Source organism: Pyxicephalus adspersus, chromosome 2 (assembly GCF_032062135.1).
Source record: "Pyxicephalus adspersus chromosome 2, UCB_Pads_2.0, whole genome shotgun sequence".
In the NCBI taxonomy this organism is placed as follows: domain Eukaryota; kingdom Metazoa; phylum Chordata; class Amphibia; order Anura; family Pyxicephalidae; genus Pyxicephalus; species Pyxicephalus adspersus.
The window spans coordinates 27,422,758-27,441,533 of record NC_092859.1 but is presented as its reverse complement, the minus strand read 5'-3'; the positions used below and the strand labels follow the sequence as shown (position 1 = coordinate 27,441,533).

General features: G+C 38.3%; 2 protein-coding genes across 3 annotated transcripts in view; one reads left to right on the top strand and one right to left on the bottom strand.

The window, feature by feature from the left end:
• SYN3 (synapsin III) overlaps positions 1–5,326 on the top strand; it is a 188,161-nt gene extending 182,835 nt beyond the window's left edge. Inside the window, exon 14 of one of the 2 annotated variants that reach the window (XM_072400159.1) lies at positions 1,043–5,326. In XM_072400159.1, coding sequence (XP_072256260.1) covers positions 1,043–1,175 — 133 coding nt within the window. In that variant the 3' untranslated portion in view covers positions 1,176–5,326. The remainder of the gene's footprint in view (positions 1–1,042) is intronic. The other variant, XM_072400160.1, reaches the window with a different exon arrangement.
• Positions 5,327–6,275: 949 nt separating this feature from the next.
• Positions 6,276–18,753, bottom strand: FBXO7 (F-box protein 7). The gene is made up of 10 exons (XM_072400163.1): positions 18,645–18,753; positions 16,966–17,106; positions 15,705–15,975; positions 14,688–14,912; positions 13,396–13,540; positions 12,874–12,957; positions 11,668–11,763; positions 9,601–9,777; positions 8,940–8,977; positions 6,276–7,983 (listed from the first exon to the last, which is right to left on the bottom strand). The coding sequence occupies exons 2-10, from the start codon at positions 17,085–17,087 to the stop codon at positions 7,645–7,647; spliced, it is 1,497 nt and encodes a 498-aa protein (XP_072256264.1). The 5' UTR covers positions 17,088–17,106; positions 18,645–18,753; the 3' UTR covers positions 6,276–7,644.
• Between the last annotated feature and the right edge of the window lie 23 nt (positions 18,754–18,776).

Sequence of the window (18,776 nt, the reverse complement as noted above, 5' to 3'; positions counted from 1 at the left end):
TTTTAAAGTAGATCTAAATAAAAAAAATACAATAAATCTCATAGAAGCGTCTTATATATATATATATATATATATATATATATATACACACACACACACATTAAAAAATTAAAAATACCTGATACCTGATGACCTTTCCATGAAGGTTCAGACACTTTTATAGGGTGACAACTGGCTCTAATTTGTATTTCTGCATTGTTAACCTGCCACATTGGCCTCCGCTGGACAGTACAAGCCTCCATGTCAGCAAACTGCTTCAAGACAGTATTCATCTCAAAACGTGCCTAAGCAGGACTCTGAATATTCAGACAGGATGCAGAATTGCATCCTTCTTCTGCGAGTGGAACCTCCCGGAAGGAAACCATTACATGTGAATTATTTAGGATTATTGGGATCCCATCACCATGAACCTGACCAGGCCTGATGATCTGCTTGCTTCCTCCTCAGGCCACATGAAAGCACAGGGTACATGCCATTTCTCCTCGTCTTGCTCTGGACTCACCATCTGGCCATCTATGGACACAATAATTGACTCTATTCGTCCAACACTTTTCTTTTTTTTTTTTTTTTTTTAGCAAGCCCTAATTTTCTGAGATCACTAGATATCAGTGTCTTCCCCCATGCAGACCACATCCATGTTACTTCTTGGGATACTAGTTATGTGATCTTTCCTCACAATACAATGGCCATACCTATGCCCTCAGCTTATCGTCTCCCTTAAACTACTCCCCCCCCCCCCAAAAAAAACAAACAAACCCTTTCCTGCTTTTCACTTCACTTTTCCCAATTCTATTGCCCTTTTCTCCCCTCTCCACTCCTAACTTTCCTTTGCCTATACCTTCTATACCCCCCTTCCTTAAAAGGAAGTGAACCAGTTGAAGTGTGATTTAGTAGGTTATATTTTGTCTAGGCCTATGTTACCCTTTCTTTTTCTATATAAAGAATGTTAAATGGAAATTGTTTGATGTAATGCTCATAGCAATGTAAGTGTCATTTTGTGAGGGTTGGCATCCACTTTAACATTTTTACTTTTGTTTTTCAGCAAATCCCAGTCACTGACTAACAATTTCAACATCTCCGATCCCTCCCAAAAAAGTTCAGGTAATGAAGATGAAGCAAAGGCTGAAACCATACGAAACTTGAGAAAGTCCTTTGCCAGCCTGTTCTCTGACTAATCCTCAGTTCTTCTAGCTCTACGAGAGGTGTAATCATCCTAATGTCACCTCATTTGACAGAGAAAACCAATGGTCCTCTCAATTACACTTCTGTCCATTTGGAACCTCAGATCTTCTGTTCAAGAATTATTATCAGCCACTGTCTTATGTCAGTGACAGAGTGGGCTAATGGAACTTGCCACTGACATCAGAAGATAATGTTCCTAACCAACTGGCTATAGAAAACATGATGTTCTGGATTTGTCCTCCAAACAGACTCCCTGATGTCCGTTTTTGTGGTGTTCCCTTGTGTACATAGTTTTAAAAGCATGAAAATGTGATCCAAGATTTCCCACCCATTAAACCCATATTCACCTTCAGGAACTCAAAATATTGGTAAAGATCAGGTTTATTTGAGAACAGTTTTTGAAAGTTAAGCTTCACTAATAAAGTTTTGGAGCAGAAGCCATTCAGTTTAAATGTATCTAATGCCAAAAGTTTCTAAAGTTTGGATAGAGTTGGCTTAGAACCACCATGAGAGCTTTATTGCTGTGTGTTTCTTATATGGGGAGAATTATCACTCACTATTTGTCCTTGTAACCTTTGCCATCAGGATAGAAAGTGAATAGAAGGAAAATCTCCCCTTTGAGGCACAAGCAGAAAAAAAATGGTCAAGGGTTCTAAACTTCCTTTCCTTATCTAAAATTCTATTAGTTAAAAGGTTTGGTTTAGGATATCATTTAAGCAAGCCATGAACATGATTGGACTCCTGGAGAACCTTCCATACATGCAAGACAAAGAAACTCCTCTTTGCTGCTTTTAAAATCATATTTGAGAGCCCACAACCATCTCTATCATTTTGTGCTCTATCAGCAGACAGAAAACATAGGACAAATTAATCCCTTCACATCAAAGTCACAGATGTTAATCTTTCAGTAAGTTCTACCACAAAATCAATTGTAATTTACATTGTTCTACAGAAAAGGTTCAGAAGTCTTGGGCTGTGTACAACCAATATTGGACCATCTAAACTCCCCTACTTCAGATCCCTCAGTGGTCTGTCTGGATATGGCCAATGTTAAAGCATATCAAGCGAACCTAATTCATATCTGCAATGGTTTTGTCCTGCCTATGACCAATATCAGGCCATCTCAAGATACCCTAGTACAAATCCTGCAATGGTCTTGGTTCGTATATAATACATCTGAGGCTTTCTCAAGGTTCCAATCACTTCAGCAGGATTTGTTGGTCTTTCAATAATGAATAATCTGCAAAGATCTGAAGATTTTTTTTTTTTTAATTCATTCAGTTGAAGATCATGTATTGTACAAGTTTAGAGATGTTGTTCTGTCCTGTTCTGCTAATGCTTGAAAAACATGTCCTGTTTAATGCTGCCATTGTCTGAGACTTTCAGGCATTACTTTGAAGATACGCTGCAAACTGCAGATATAGCCATTAAAGTCAAGATCAATAATGCCACCCACATCACTGTATACCTGTCAGCCATCTACAAGACTCTAGCTATCTTTGGACAATATATTGTTTAATCTATATGCAAAAAGGTAAAGCCATTTCATCGTCTACTGCAATGTTGGTTAATTGCACTGTAATACAAGGTTCTGTCTTCCTCAGATAGACAGTGAAGGAAGGATTCTTGGTTTTTGGTGGTCGTACCTCGATGCTGCATCTAGTCCCAGAAATTGTCTTCCTTGGGTAAAATCTGGACTGATTGCAACGCTTGTCTGAATAAGATGACTTGTTTTGACCCTTAAATAAAATGGCACTAATGTTTTAAGAGCCAGTCCCTGGTTGGAAAGAATTCAAAAATGCAAGCCCTTGCAAAATGCCTACCTATTCTGTCAAGCTAATACAGGATTGCAAAACTTTTCCTGGAAATACATTGATTCACAGGAACAGAAGCAGTCTCAATTCACAAAGCAAGTCTAAAAACTTGAGCTTTAAGAAAAAATCTGTTGTTCTTCCAGAGTTATCCTACAAAACCAGACTTCACGTGTACAAATCTGACATGTTCTCAGCTGTATCAGGTGACTTTATATACGTGTTTTAGTCCCCACACCAGCTACAAGTCATGTCCCCTATGTCCTAATTATAAATCGATTGCAAAGTTAGCTATTTGTGCAGAGGCAGCCCTGATACTGGACAAGCTGGGTAAGCTTCACATGTTCAATTGCCCTCAAACTATTGTCAACGTAAAAATACAACTCTAAACAAATTTGTTAATTTTGGGGAAAAAAGGGGAAGAGTTTAAACCTTTCAGATTTTAAATCGCGCCTGTCTCCCCGTTTGTAGATTTATAGTCACTTCCTGTTCTAACACCATGGACAGGATATGACATTCTCTCAGTGTAGTCAGCCTTGCAAAACTTTAAAGAAAGTTTGGGGATGAAACTTATCACTAATCTGATATGTGTCCTAAAATATTTGTACTTCAGTAAAAACTATCAGTGTATTGTAGGGACTCCATTCATCAGGGACAAAAAATAAGACGTTTGTACTGAAATAATATGTCTGTGTGACATACAAAATCATTAGCATATTAATTTTGAGTTTGGCAGCTAAAAGCTCTGGCTGATTTTTAATTGAACTTTCAATTGAGTAAGGCCCGCTCTGAGGGTTTTTTAGGAGTAGAGAGCTGTCTACAGACCGACACACTGGAAGATGCTTTGCACTATCACAAGCAAATGCTACAAATATAATTATCCTGGGGATGTCAGAATTACCCTTTGGTTTATTTAAAATACATTGTTATGACTATATATTTTATGGGTTTTTTTTTTGCAGAGCTTTTGAGCAGAACTTTTATAAGTGATTCTGTGTCATACAACCACTTTTACTACAGTGTATTACCGGTAGTAAGGCCACAGTAGGATCACAGTGTGTGGAATCAGAGAACACATTTTTTCAGGTGAGGGTTAGGAAACTAACAATGCTAGGGATTTTTTAGGCAGTATATCAAGGTAAACATGATTATTAATATTAGACAGTATTTATATAGCACCATCATATTACGCAGCGTCCATAGTCACATCACTAGCTGTCCTTCAAAGGGGCTTACAATCTAATGTCCCTACTATAGTCATTTGTCTTTACTAAAGTTAAAGGTCAATTTTGGGGGGGAAGCCAATTAACCTAACTGCATGTTTTTTGGGATGTGGGAGGCAACCGGATTACCCAGAGGAAACCCACGCACACAGGGAGAACCTGCAAACTCCATGCAGATAATGTCCTGGCCCAGATTCAAACCTAGGACCTAGCATTGCAAAGGCCAGAGCACTTGTACTGTACTGTGTATTAAAATGATGAAACTCAGGCTGAGAAACAAAGCTTCATTGCGAAAGAGTCATCAACTTGAATGAGAAAATCTTTCATATTTTAAGTAAAAGAGTGAACTACAAGCCAATCTACCAATTGGGGAGAGAAAAGGTAATAGACGAGCATACCTCCTTAAATAGGAAAGGGAAAGGCAACACTTTTTAAGCATAAGACTCACCACTGCCACTATATACCACCTAAAGCTGAACTCCAAACTGGAGGTAAATATTCATTTGTATGAGCGGATAGGATAGAGAAATATATACCTTATTGTTCACTTCCCTCTTTGTAGAATCAAACTTTGCCTGTTCACTGCCCAACTTGTCATAGTTCCTCCACTTTATTACCTAAGACATCCACTGCAAAGAGTAATGTTTTCTCCAACCTGGAGTTGAGCTTTAACAGGATATCCCAAAATATCCACATATGCACTCATGACAACAACAGCAGAAGAAGTTTTATTTAGGTTTAATGTAAGTCCTACAAATCAAAGATCTAGGACAAGAATTCTTATGCCATTTACTTAATAAACTCACCTCCGTTCATTCCTCCAAACCCTGCTATGTTTTCTTGCAGTTGTCTGTTACATACGAGATATTTGAGTGCTAGAGTTGAAATACGTCTTCATAAACTGCTGACGGACAGACCTAATAATAGATTCTATTGGTTTGAATGTACAGTAACAAATAACTTGGACTGACAAAAAGTATATTGAAAAAGTGGAGGCAGAAGATGTGACACTCAATTCCATTGGGTTACTTCATGATCTTCCTGCTTTATGTTTTGTGTATTTGTGTTTATTTATTGACTGCATAAAAATAAAAAGAAAAAAGCTTCCAAGTTTGCCTTTTTTTTTTACAGAGGTTACTTAAGTGTACACTTGTTTTCCCTATGTGTGTAATTTTAATTTTTCATGGTACTCCACAAACAATATATTTGTATGGGAAGCAACTATACCCCAAGGTAACATACACTTCCAGGACTGTAAGGCCTAAAATATCCAATATCTCTCCTGATAACCTAACTACCCCAAAGTCAGCATCCAGCATGGAAGCCAGGTTTGGCATGGTCAACGTAAAGCTATATTTGCATGTCTATGTACAATCCTATATTTTAAATTAGAACTTTAATGCAAAATATAATGAAATGTTCACTTTAAAAGCAGCTCTTGCACTGTGCCCAGCTTATAGTCACTTCTGCCACTGGATTTTGCCAGACCCTTAGGTTGATGACCATGGTCATTATATGTACTTCCTGTGAACCCAGCAAATAATTAATCAGTGTTACATGTAGTCTTACAACTGATATTTCCCCATTACTCACTTACTATGTCTTGTTCTTCACCTTATCTCTGTATGGGGATGACAATTTTGGTGAGCTCAGCCTTTTTCATGTCAGGAGTTCCCCTAAAGACTATTGGGTGGGATAATGATAAAGGAACAGGTACAGCTTTCTCTCAGCAAGGAGAACCAAATCCCAAATGGTGAGGCTAGAAGTCAGAGACAACAGTATTTTAGACCTTAAACTGCAGATTTATGCCCCAGAACAATCCAGGCACAGAAAGTGTGATGTCAAACTTCCTTGTATGGCTGTGCATTGGAAACATTTTAGAGTACTGCATGGGCAGCTATTTTACGTGTTCTCCTTAGGATGGAATATCTTTTAGATTTCAGCTCCACTTTTAAATTTTTACAGACAATGCAGACAGGTTACTGCATAGGATTCAGAAGCACAAGACACCTTTCAAATAAAACAATAGATTTCAATTCATACAGACAGAACAATAATATGAAAATTATTTTTTTTTAATGCTTAGCTCACATTTAAAAGGAAATGTATTATTAAGCTCACAACATATCATTTTATTAAGACCTTCAAAGCTCAAATTATTCTAAAAAATGTTATTTTAATTTAAGGAGAGCCTGTTGACACTGGTCTCATTATTCTTGCAGTCCCAATGCCCATTCTTCCAAACTTTGGTCTGTTTAGAGCTATGGCCTTTTAAAGAATCTTTACATTTGACATTTCCTGGATATGTTAGATGCATGTGACCCTTGCATGCAGTGTCTCCCTTCTCTGACCCTTATATCACCAATGTGTCCATTATATATGTGGTGGCTAGAAGGAGGAACTAAAAATCTGATCAGGAATCTGGAAGTGTTGGGTGTATACAGGGGGATTTACTGCATTAATGAGAATTGGAAGAACAGGCACTAGGACAAGTAAATACCAACACTTTTCTTTTGTAGGTGTTATTGTATTTTTGTTAACCCAGAAACAGGGTCACTTTACTGTAGAGTCCCCTCTGGGATATTACTGCATGTAAAGCAAATCCAGAACCACGTTTGTCAACCTCACAAAAAAAATAAAAGCTCAGATTTAAACGAAAACTGATAGTTTGGCAAAAGTAATACAAATTCAAAACATTCACAAATCCTGAACTTATTCATTGAACACCTTCCGGGTGTTCTTTTTTCACTTATGAAAATATGGCTATGCAAGCAAAATGCAAGAAAGTTATGAAAGAACTCAGAATTGGATCCCCACATATGATGGAGGTGGACCTTTTATCATATCCACACACTCATTTTTCTACCTTCTTTCTTTTTTAGTTTATGGGCCTTTCCTGCCCAGCTATGCATGGCACTGCATAATCCATGCTTCATTTACACATTTTTCAAAATTGTTTTCCTGGAAACCCTGAACATAAATGATACTACACAAACTAGAAATAAGCACTTGTGTGTATGGTGTCTTATCCTTGGCAACAAAAACATTTTGCCATTGCCTAATCTTTAAAGCTGCAAAAATGGTTTTACCAGACAGGAAATCAGGAAAATCTCCAGCCACAATCTGAGTTGTTCTCAACCTTGGAAAGGGGAAGTCTTAGGACCCTCGTCAGATTTCTTTGCTCTTTGTGCTGTTGCAAATTTTCCCTTAGTTCTTGTCTGGAGAGTGACTCACTAATGAAGCCTTAGATAAAAATAACTTCAACAGGAGATTTAGTCTATCCAAACAGAAAACACATGATTGGACATAATGCTTAATTTAACCAAGCCTCTGTTACGGCTTTACACTTTAGCCATCCTACAATCAAAGCTTGTTAAGGATGAAGGCTTCAAATGGGCCCTCCCGGAACAAAATCTGCTTATTTTTTATTAGAAAAACGTTGGCATGAATGGTCCTCGACTGTTTGGCCTTCTGGGTGGAAAGCCACCACGGCCTGGTAAATTGGGGTTGATGTGAGGCCTCGCAGGTTGGAAGGGGTCCATAACTGGTCTTCTGCCAGGTCTGAGAATAAGAAGGGGGTCTCTAGCAATAGGTAGTAATGGACGTTCGTCATATTCACCTCCAATAATGCCAGGTGGATAGGGAATGTTGGGTGGGAATGGGTTGGGAATAAAAGGGTTAGGCAGGCAGGGTGGAGGAGGAAGGGACGGGTAAATGAAATGTTGATTTGACTGAAAAATTCTTGCTTTGTGCATCTTCATGTACAGCTGTGGAACACAAACAGAAAATGTGAGGGATGAAACAAATCACAGCGTAAAGTACTATATATCATGGTGTGCAGAACAAAACACACATCCTTCTTTTTGCTCCAGGTAACCTTAGAACGAATGTCTCTTCCATAGTTTAGTATTTCATAATGCTTTATGGAAAAGGAATGCCTGCCTTACACATATATCATCAAGCCTAAAACTAAATGGACCACAACTACAGTATGTGACCAGCCCTACACATTCAGATGTGTAAAGTGAATACTGTTAATGTTACAGCATCCAAAGAGGTATTTTAGTAAATTCTATACATCTATGATAATGTTGGTGCAGACAGACTGTAGCACGATCTGACGTCCAAACTTAAATCGTTTTCATAGCTGCTATCGGGGTTTGCTTGAGTTGTGACATGAGGGAGGGAAGTAAATAAAATAGCAGCATATTTGTGCTTGTCCACTTCGATATGATACAAATATTAAATAAACCTAAGCAATATAAATAGAGCTCTGTGTTACTCATAGCTCTGAAAAAATAAAAGCTCATTCCTTGTGGATTGGTAAACCCAATCTCGAACACAACAGGGCATGTCTCTGACCTCAGACAGACAACTGCTTTCATATAGAGAGCAAAGCCTTGTACATATGTTGGAGGGACATCAGATGATTATTGCTGGAAACAATCTATTGTGATCATTTCCAGTGACAGATTAACAAACAAGAACCGTACACAGAGCACCGTTTCGTTCAATGGAGAGGGGAGAAAGAGTGTTCACACCTATATGAGTGCACAACCGTCATTCCTGATTAGTTAAACAATGCTGTGGGGCTGCTGTACACATGCCAGATTTTCACTGACTTGGGTGCAAATCATGTGACATGTATATATAGCCTACAGTTTTCCCCCCCTACTAAAAAAAATAAATCGATATGATTAAAAAAACATGTCAACATTCTCACTTCCTTCCAGTGTGTGTGGGGGTTTCCTGGAGTTCGATCTGTAAAAAAAAAAAAAGAAAAAACCTGTGATAGTAAAATTGACCAGAAACAGATTTGTTTTCTTATTTGTTCTCCACAAAACTTAGTTTAGACTTTTAGGTCTTTACACTTTGCAATAAGGGATTTTACAAGGCTGGAGCAAACATTCTACATATGCAAAGAGTGAAATTTATTAAAAAGCTGGTGGCCTTTTGAATAGACCCTGTCATTAATAATTTTCACAACAATTTTCACATAAGATTGCACATGTACTAATATATTTTATGCAGGGTATGTATTTGTAAATGTTTTCTTGTGTGGACATCCAAAAGCCTTTAAAATGCTGTGTACAGCTCCCTTACCAACCTATCTCAACAGCCTATGCCACCTACATTGCATCAAGAGACTCAGTGTTGATTTGGTTAGTTCTAAAATAAGGGTATGTAATGCAAAAAAATAAGTAACCAAAAAAAAGAAAAGAAATAAGCGTATTGAGTGGGATGGTGGATCAGGGAATGCATAATATAAACAGAAAATCTTTAAAAGTTTTAAAACAATTTTTGAAATGACATGTTAAAATTTACAAAATGTTTAATGACTGGTATTGGTATATAACTATGGCGTAGCATGTATAATAACTCACGTCCAAAATCTCTTATATATAAGAACTTCCACAGGGTGGGGTCTTTTGTTTCTGTATGTAGATCTTTACAAGAGGTGGAAAGGGAAAGAAGTGATTGCACATCCAGGAGGCGAAATATACGCAGCTTTATCTCCAGTGGTAAAACCAGCAAACCAAAGGCATCGGGGAGTTCCAGGGCTGTAAGAGAGAATACACAAAGTCAGGCAAATTAAATAATGAAAAACTTTATGCAGATATAAAAGACACAGATTAATGTTACTTTAAATGTTTAGCAGGGTAAGTACTTGGATTTGACTTAGTGTCAGCCTATTACAGTTTCTGTACAGCAGAGTTCAGACACTGAGAGGAAGAAGCAGTACAGGGAGCCAGTCACTCATGTACTAACAAGGAAATGCTAATAGGAGAAGAGAACAGAATGGCAAGATATTTAATGTGCTGTTTCTCTTTTTACTGTCCATTCACAGTCTGGGGGTGGGTTGTAGACTTCATGCAAGTCTGTAGAGAGCAGCTGTAGTCTATGAGGGGATATTGCAGTCAAAGTTGCTTTTTTGTATATTTTTTAATAGACTATTCACATTTATCATGTTATTTTTGGCTGGAGTTCTGCTCTAAACAAACACCCAAAGCTTATTACCACATTTCCATGTTTTCATGTACCAACCATCGAATATTGCACAATACACTTTGTATCCATATTTTCTTCAGGTTTACTTAAATCCGAACGCAAGAGCAATGTCTTAATAAGACATTTTCATTCCAGATGAGACAGTTATGTATGAGTTTCCTAGAAGAAAGTTGCTACTGCTGTTCTCCTTGGTTGACCCATAGTGTTCTTGCTATGATTCTCTTGAAGCTCTGTGTACTTTATAAAAAACACAGATAAAGCTCTTGAATGTTAGTTATAAAAAAAAGACCCGAGAAGAAGACAAGGAACCATTTAGCTGTGCTACAGTGCTCATGTGATAACAAGGAACATGATGATAGGAGGAGAGAATAGAATGACAGACTGATTCGCAGTGTGCTGCTTCTCCTTCTACTGCCCATGTACAGGCTAAGGACAGGGAGAGAAAATTTAGTCTGCAGGCAGACTGTGCTGCCTGCCAAGACAGATTTCTGTGTGCACAGAAATGTAAATCTGCTTTGGATAAAACAAATATCACGTGTTTCAACTTTGTTTTATTTAAGCTGTCTGGAATTCTGCTTTAACCCCCTAGCAGTAATACCGAGTGTGATTTTACCTGCAAAAAGTGTTAATCCTGAGTCACACTTGGGGCTCGCTAAAAAAGGTAAAAAAAAAAATTTATCTTGCTCTATTGGCGTCCCCCAGCAACCTGCTGGTCCTCGGGACGCGTCCTTCTCCTTCGATTTCCAGCCAGCGAATGCAGAGACGTTCTCCGGGGTTTCCCAGTGACGTTGATGCGAGCAGGAGGATCGGTGGGAAATTCAAATAATTTTGTATTGAATTCAATACAAAATAACTATTTAGTCCAATACAAAGAAATCTTCTAATTATATATATATATATATATATATATATATATATAATTAGATTATATAAATACATATATTATACATGCTACTGTACAGTTATATGTTTCACAACTTTTTTTTAACAGATTTATGTGTTTTTTATTTAAAGTTTATTATTAAATTTATTAAATATTGGACATATTTCGGTGAGTTATGCCTAAGAATTATAGCCTACAATGTAAAATAAATTTCCATGCAAAATATTGTAACACTTTTTGCATGGAAATATGGACATAATTAGAACGCTAGGAGGGTTAATTAAAGTTTAAAAATTATCTACTATCATTCTACAACAGTTGGTGTCAGGTAGTCAGAGAGAGATGTTTCTGTTGCTCCTCTACTTGAGCCCAACAACATCGAAGGAAAACAAATGCAAGCAGAAGAGTTCAGTTACAATAAGTTCTGGTAAGACTGTCAAAAGGAAAGAAAGCCTTCAGCATAGAAGTAAAACTCATCATATAAACTATCCAAAACTTTAATGTCTTAAAAAATTACCCTGATTATGGAAAAAAAGGAATGTTCCACGGTTTAGCCTACCTTGCCGTGTTGCAGCCAGTAATGGGTAGACAAGCTGATCTTTGAAGAAACGTGATAACCTCTTAAGGTCCCTGTACACTGAGCCCACATTATTCTCTACAAGAAATAAAAGACACATTAACAGATCATTACAACAATTGCCTATGGTTCAGCAATCATCAGGCTATAATAATAGCTACATCCCACTGTCCTAAATGCCATTTAGCCATTCAGTTAGGGTTTATATTTATTTTAAAGATACATGATTAAATAAAAATACATAGGCTGCCATTACCAACATGTTTGAAAATTCAAATGATTGGAATCCTTGACAATTCTAGTTTCCTGGCTACCATCTTGGTTCTCTACTTTTTACCTTTATGGGCTTGGACAAGTATGAAGATCAGCAGTGTAAAAAAGTTTGCTGCTGCTCAGGAACTGGTCACTCCAGTACATAACCTCTCAGTCTCAGCTCTTCAAACAATGCTGATCAGAAGTTGTGACTTCACTGGCTGGATACTAATTCTGGTGCAATTGAAGCCAGAAACAGCCAGGCAACTGACATTTGAAGGTCAGGAATGCCAACATACATTTATTTGTGTTGCTTAACAGTTTCCAGCAGCTGTTGTTATTATTATCATTATTAATAAACAGGATTTATATAGCGCCAACATATTATGCAGCACTATACATTAAATTGGGGTTTGTAAATGACATACAGATACAGACAGTGACACAGAAGGAGGAGAGGACCCTGCCCTGAAGAGCTTACAATCTAGGAGGTAGGGGAATTAACACACAATATGATATTGTAATAGGAGATATTTAGTGGTGGGAAGTAGTGAGGGATTTAAAAGACAGAAGAAGACGAGTAGGCAGGTTTAAAAAAATGGGTTTTGAGTGCACTTTTAAATGACATAGAATGACAAATGGATCCATAGAAACACTGTAAGCATTTACAGCTCATCCTACCATCTTGACTTTATAATCTTCGCTACATTTATCAAAACTATCAATATCAAATGAGGGAGGCATTTCCACTACATAGTTTTTGGTACATTTAAAGAAGATCATACAGCCAAAGCTCACCAATGCCTACATTTCCTAAAATAAAAATCTGAGCACTACACAAAGATTTCATGAGTTGTACACAAGAAAACAAAAATTAGGAAAGAAAATAAATGCAAAATTGTAGATGCATGTTAGAAATCCACATATCTAACTTACCAGATCCTGGGAAGTTAATGAAAGAATTGGTAGGTAGCTGAAGGGTCTTCACACATTTCAACCCCTGGTTTATGTTTATAGCGCCTGCAAACAGGAAGGTGCAAGATTTTAGCCAACAATAAGCAAAAAGACTAAAGCCCCATCAACAATCAGAACAAAAAAAATATTAATTCCTGAATATAAACAGACATGTTAAAAATCTAGCTGCCTGGCTGGTATTTTTTTTGGCTTTAACTCTTCTGGAGTCACTAGTCCAGGAAAGCATATGCAGAGGGTAGGATTTTAACATTATGTTCTATGTAAACATTGATCTCTGTGGCTTTCTTCTTTCCTTGATTTTTGTTTTTAAATAGAGGACCCTAAAGAATAAATAGTGAAAGTTGCTTCCCCTACATGTACAACTGGGACAAAGTGTAAGAGAATGTCATTTTTTGGAAAAGTAACAGTTTTTTTTTTGCTTAGCATAAGTATACACCACAAAGGCTAATAAGGTATTATCATTATACATATACTGTACATTACCATTGATGACAAGGAGCTTGCTCATAGGTACACAGGCCAGATGAGTGAAACTATCACCACACAGGGGATGAGTGTAAAGAAGCTTGTAGAGGCCATCACGGTTCTGCCAGCCCTCCGGCATGGAACCACTCTTTCCTTCAACACCCTGGAGTGTAAGATAAATACAAGCTTCAAACGTCTGGGTTATTAAAGCTCAAAAGGTATGTACAGCCAAACATTTTATTATATTTTGTAAAGAAACGAGACCCAAGTCAGTTTGTTTTCTACTGGCATCTCATTGGAGAGCAGTTTGCATTGGAGACATTACAGGAAGGAAGATATCTTAGGTAGGGGTTTTATATGATTGTTTTTTGTAACAAGGGTCCCTACTGGAACATTTTATACTTCTTGTTTAGGTGACAAATCTATGTAGTGAGAACAAAGACAGTTATAAAAAAATTACAGCGGCTCCAATTCTTCCATACCTAATTCAAAACCAACACTTGGCTATAGATACACTTTAAAGTCTTACTCCAGTACTTTTTATATAAATTGTTTATGATACACAGCAAACTAAAATGCATGAAGGTTTACTCAAGATCTGAATGGAGTTGTCAAACTGAAAAAGAATAAAGATACTAATGCCTCCTCCTAAATGTGTCAAGTACTGACAGTACCCAAAAGAAACAAGATATAATACCTAAATAGAGTGGTATTTTTCTTAGTGATTTAATATATATTCCTAAAATGATTTGTACATAATTAGAACAAGTGCATACAATAGGTAATGGTTTTTCCATTTACCATTCCATGGGATAGAAGATTAAAACACTATACATATAGATTCCTGATATATAAAAATGGTGACAAAGTTAACGTCTCATGTCCCGGTGCGTTTTGCCAGTATTCTTTCTCGGGGATTAGCAGAAATTTCATGCAGAAATTACAAAAATCCTTCAAAGGGGCGAGATCTAAGGCAGAGGTCCCCCACACATGCGCGGTCCGGAGTCCATAGATTAAGTGGTCCGCAAGCTGCAAAAGGTTGGGGACCATTGGTCTACGGAATTCAGAATAGGAGCATGAATATAGCTTCTGCTGCTGGAGAGATACTCAGTGTGGTTGGTGAGTAGAACCACCAAGTAAAACAGCCAGCCAACCTTACCTACTGAATGCACTTGTTACTAATTTTTGTACAATTCACTTTAACAGTATATATTAACCCACTGCCAAATTAATCCTCAGCTTTCTTTGTTCTCTGTTTAAGTATTTTATCTGACTGCAGTTGGACAAGAACAGTTGTTCCCACTGCTTACCTTAGCATTGTATCCAGACTCTATCATGAGTGCATGGATGACCACTATCAGAGCATCATTAGGGTCGGTGCAGCCAGCAGAGAGATAGAGAGACTCCAGGGAGTGAGGTATCCTCTCATTTACAGATTCACTGATCAGCATTGGTTCTTCCAGACAGCAAACAGTCTCTTTTTTCAGTGTGTCCTCCTCTGTAGATACCGCTCCATGACAGGAACCAGCCTGGGGCTTTAGGAATATGGACAAGGAGATAAAAATTATTTTAACCTTATGACGCCATGTGACGTAGTATAGATATTACAGAAATCTGCTCTTCCTTTTAGTTTGGCCTATTGGAAGCAACACTTTGAAACCCAGCAGATTAGAAAGTCAGGGTAAAATCAGAACTCTGATATGCATGCTTGTTCCAGTATTGTAGTAAAAAGAGAGCCAGACACATACTAGAGACAAGAGCATACACAGGTTATAGTCAGTATCCTTTATATTTTTTTTTCAAAATGACAGAATCCAAAATGACTTTGCATACATAAACCTTAAATCCTAAGAAGGATAGTAGAAACAACAAATAAACAAGTTAAAACGAAAACAAACAAAAAGTAAATAGAATAAAATAAACTATTGCATGCATTGGACTAACAGATGATGAGGCAGAGGAGAATATGGAGTAAACAAAAAAAGAAAAAACATTTCAAAAAGGCACAAGTGTGCTTCATGGTGAATGAAGTGAAGTACTTTAACAATTCATATATAAACAATAACAATTCATATAAAAGAGTTTGTTGCAGAGAAGATAAAATAGGTTATATGTTAATAATACTTTAAACACAAATATTCAAGCGAAATGAAACTAGGCAGCGAATCAAGTCATAGAAAAATGTAACAATATGCTCCCAAACCCATATACAATAGGGCAGTGAGATACATTGTGAAAATGCAGGCGGGGGGGGGGGGGGGTAGATAGGCAGTGTGGACGGCAGTTTGCGGTAGTCCAAGTCTAACATTGAAGGACACTTTACCCACCTCTGGTAAGCTCTGTGTTACTGGTTTCCCATCATCTCTCTGGTCACTGGGACTTGTGCTGGGCTGGACACCCTCTGTATTGGAGACAGAAGGCTGGCACTGGTGCAGGGCAGATCCAGCAGCTGGTGAAGGAGCTGCAGCAACAAGCTGTGAATCCGGCACCAGGAGAACTATCAGATCTCCGGATATTATTCCACATGACTCCAGGGGATCTTGGTCCTCAGTCAGAGCATCCATGCCATTTAAAGTGATGGTGAAAGCCGTACTCGAACTGTGAAAACACATATCACACTCTTAAAGTGAACTGCAACCTTTTAACCATACAACAGCAAAGCTTATTTCAATAAATATTGGATTTTAATAATGGTCTCAAGCTTTTATTTATTTTGAAGCAAGATCCTAGGCAGACATGAGGTGCAAAGTGGGCCCATGCACAAGGGCCATGGACCCTCCTCAGCCAAGAGGAGCCCTCCAGTTCAGTGGGGGGCCCAAATCAGTTCTGCACAATACTCTGAACAGCAGGATGGTAAAAAGAACTGGAAGTGTTGGTATGTTGACAAACACAAAAAAAATGTATTAGTGAGGTTAGAACTTTCAATGTTTTCATGGTTATATGCCTTCCTTTGCCAGTAACAAGGAACCAAAAAAATATCCTCAGGAGGGTCATTGACAAAAATAAAACCTAACAGATATTGTAACTTTTCCCCATAGTGTGGCTGCAGACTCTAAAATGGACCTGAAGTTATAAAGTCAAGATTTATAGGGAAATGTTAAATGTTCAAAACCTTATGACAAATTATCTGTGTAATTCCTGGTAGGTGAGGGTCCCTGGGCACTACGGTACCTACAGCTTCCTGTTTGCATATCTGCAGTGTGAGATGTAGGGCACTGCTGCCTCTGACTGCCAGTCCCAGGAGATTTGAAGAAGTCATCATTGTGCTCATCACTGTTCTCCTTGATGGAGGCTATGATATGAGAAAGCAAAGCCCTGTTTAAACCAAGATGGCACCCCGCACAGACAGTGCAAACCAAGGTATAGCAAGCCTGGTATGGAAGAAAGACCCCCGGGGTGATCACTAATAAATGATCAATAATAAAGCCTAGTCCTTCTTAAACCCTCAGTGTTCACCTGACATGTTTTGGGATCAGATTAGAGAGATCAGTTGCTCTTTAAACTGATCACATTCACTTTCATGAAAGTTTGAAAAGACAAAAAATGGTATTCAATAATAGGAAGATAAATAAATGATTGTTGTCACACCTGTAACCCAAGGAGGGAAGGAAGGATTCAGACAGTTTCCTGCGGAGATCTCCAAGGGTCGGCTTATCCTCTTCCAGCTCCAGTCGGCCCGTCTGTCTTCCAATTCTCACCCGGAGCCTCATACTGCAACCCGGGACAGTCCTAAAAGACAGTGCCCATCAGTAATACAGAAATAACATATGTAACAATATACTGCACAGTCAGCGGCGTCTCTACAGTCTAATGCCCCGGTAACACTATATTCTGTACACTTCCACTGGCCAGCTAAAACTTTCACTTTCATATGCCAAAGATAACAAAATAGATGTTTCCAGTGTATGTTAATATAATATCTTAATATAAAAAAATGTGGTATCATTTTATTCATGATCTGATTCCTTTTGTAATATTCAGTTGCTTTCTCTTTCTCATATGCACAGAATGTACAATACAACGCTTTGCTGACCAGAGGATGATAAAGCCTGGGTGCCCGGAATAAATCTAACAACCATTGTATGTATCTTGGTCATAATTCTAGAACTCCCTAAATCACGGAACATGGAACAATTCATACAAAGGGCAATGTACAATATGGAGAAAATGTTTTTGCAGAAGTGACTTCACCTGTTCACTCTGCAAATAAGGAAACAACCCGATTACATTTTACACTTTTCTTCTATATTTTTTAGGTTTGACATTCTTTTTTTTCTAACAGCCCTTCCACTGTCCATGTGCTTTGCTTTGTGCCAGCCACAATTATTATTAATAAAGAGGATTTATATAGCACCAACATATTACATAGCGCTGTACTAAATTAAATAGGGGTTGCAAGCGGCAGACTAATACAGACAGTGACACAGGAGGAGAGGACCCTGCCCTGAGGAGTTTACAATCTAGGACTTACAATCTAGCATTGTGCTTGTGGGGTTTTTTTAGAAACAAACCCAAAGGTTGTCCCCGGCCCCTTTTAGCTGGGCGCACCACCTGGCACTTTTCAGTAGCTACCCGGTTATATTTGGCTGGTTACTGAAGAGTTAGGTCACCACCCGCCTACAAATTATTCCCACCCGGCTTACAAACATTTCTGGGTTCAGCACTGCTCTATAAGACGGATCTGAATAGTCACATCCCAAACTCACCAGAACATTCCCCCGGTCTGATAGATTTCACCCATAACAGGATGTGTATGGTATATGAACACACATGTGTATGGACAGCGGGGGCCATGTGGTATTTTCTACCATTATTGCTGAAATCCAGTCAGATATAAAGGAAAGAAATGATTGCTGATGTGTAGCCATGGATACACTATTTAATAAAGAGACTGGATCTGTGTTGCCAAGAAAATCTTCTGCTTTGCAGGGCAGGACTACCGTAGGATGTGTGGCAAAGCTGTGTAAATCTCCGGACTGGATAGGCAGACATAGAACCCCTTAGAGAATTAATCAGCATTGGCATATATGCATTAGTTGTGTCTCTTTTAAGAGTGCAAGCTCCTCTGCCAAGTCTGTTCTGCATCCATAAACACAAAATGAAAGCAAAACCAGTGAGGATGAGGCTCCTTACCAACCAATCAGGTGTAAGATCTACACAAATAGTTACTGATTGCTAAGGGTAACATTGCCACTTCTCCCCAAGTCTCCTGGCTTTCCAATGTTCTCCAGTAGGGGGAAACATAGAGACCACCCGTTACCACATACCTGCACGCAGGACCCTCAGCAGACGTCGCGCACAGCAACCCTACTCTGTATCACGTGACCCGCCCTCGGCTGCCAGTTTCCACCATCTTTTTGTGGGGCGGAAGTATCTGGCAATGTGACGCACGTTTCCTA

What these genes read in the sequence shown, in the direction of transcription:
- FBXO7 (XM_072400163.1), bottom strand. Translation starts at nt 17,087, where the DNA reads ATGAGGCTCCGGGTGAGAATTGGAAGACAGACGGGCCGACTGGAGCTG. An exon ending in TAACACAGAGCTTACCAGAG is followed by an intron (nt 14,913 to 15,704) that starts GTGGGTAAAGTG and finishes ATATTCCTAAAG; the next exon opens with CCCCAGGCTGGTTCCTGTCA. An exon ending in AGTCTGGATACAATGCTAAG is followed by an intron (nt 13,541 to 14,687) that starts GTAAGCAGTGGG and finishes CTTACACTCCAG; the next exon opens with GGTGTTGAAGGAAAGAGTGG.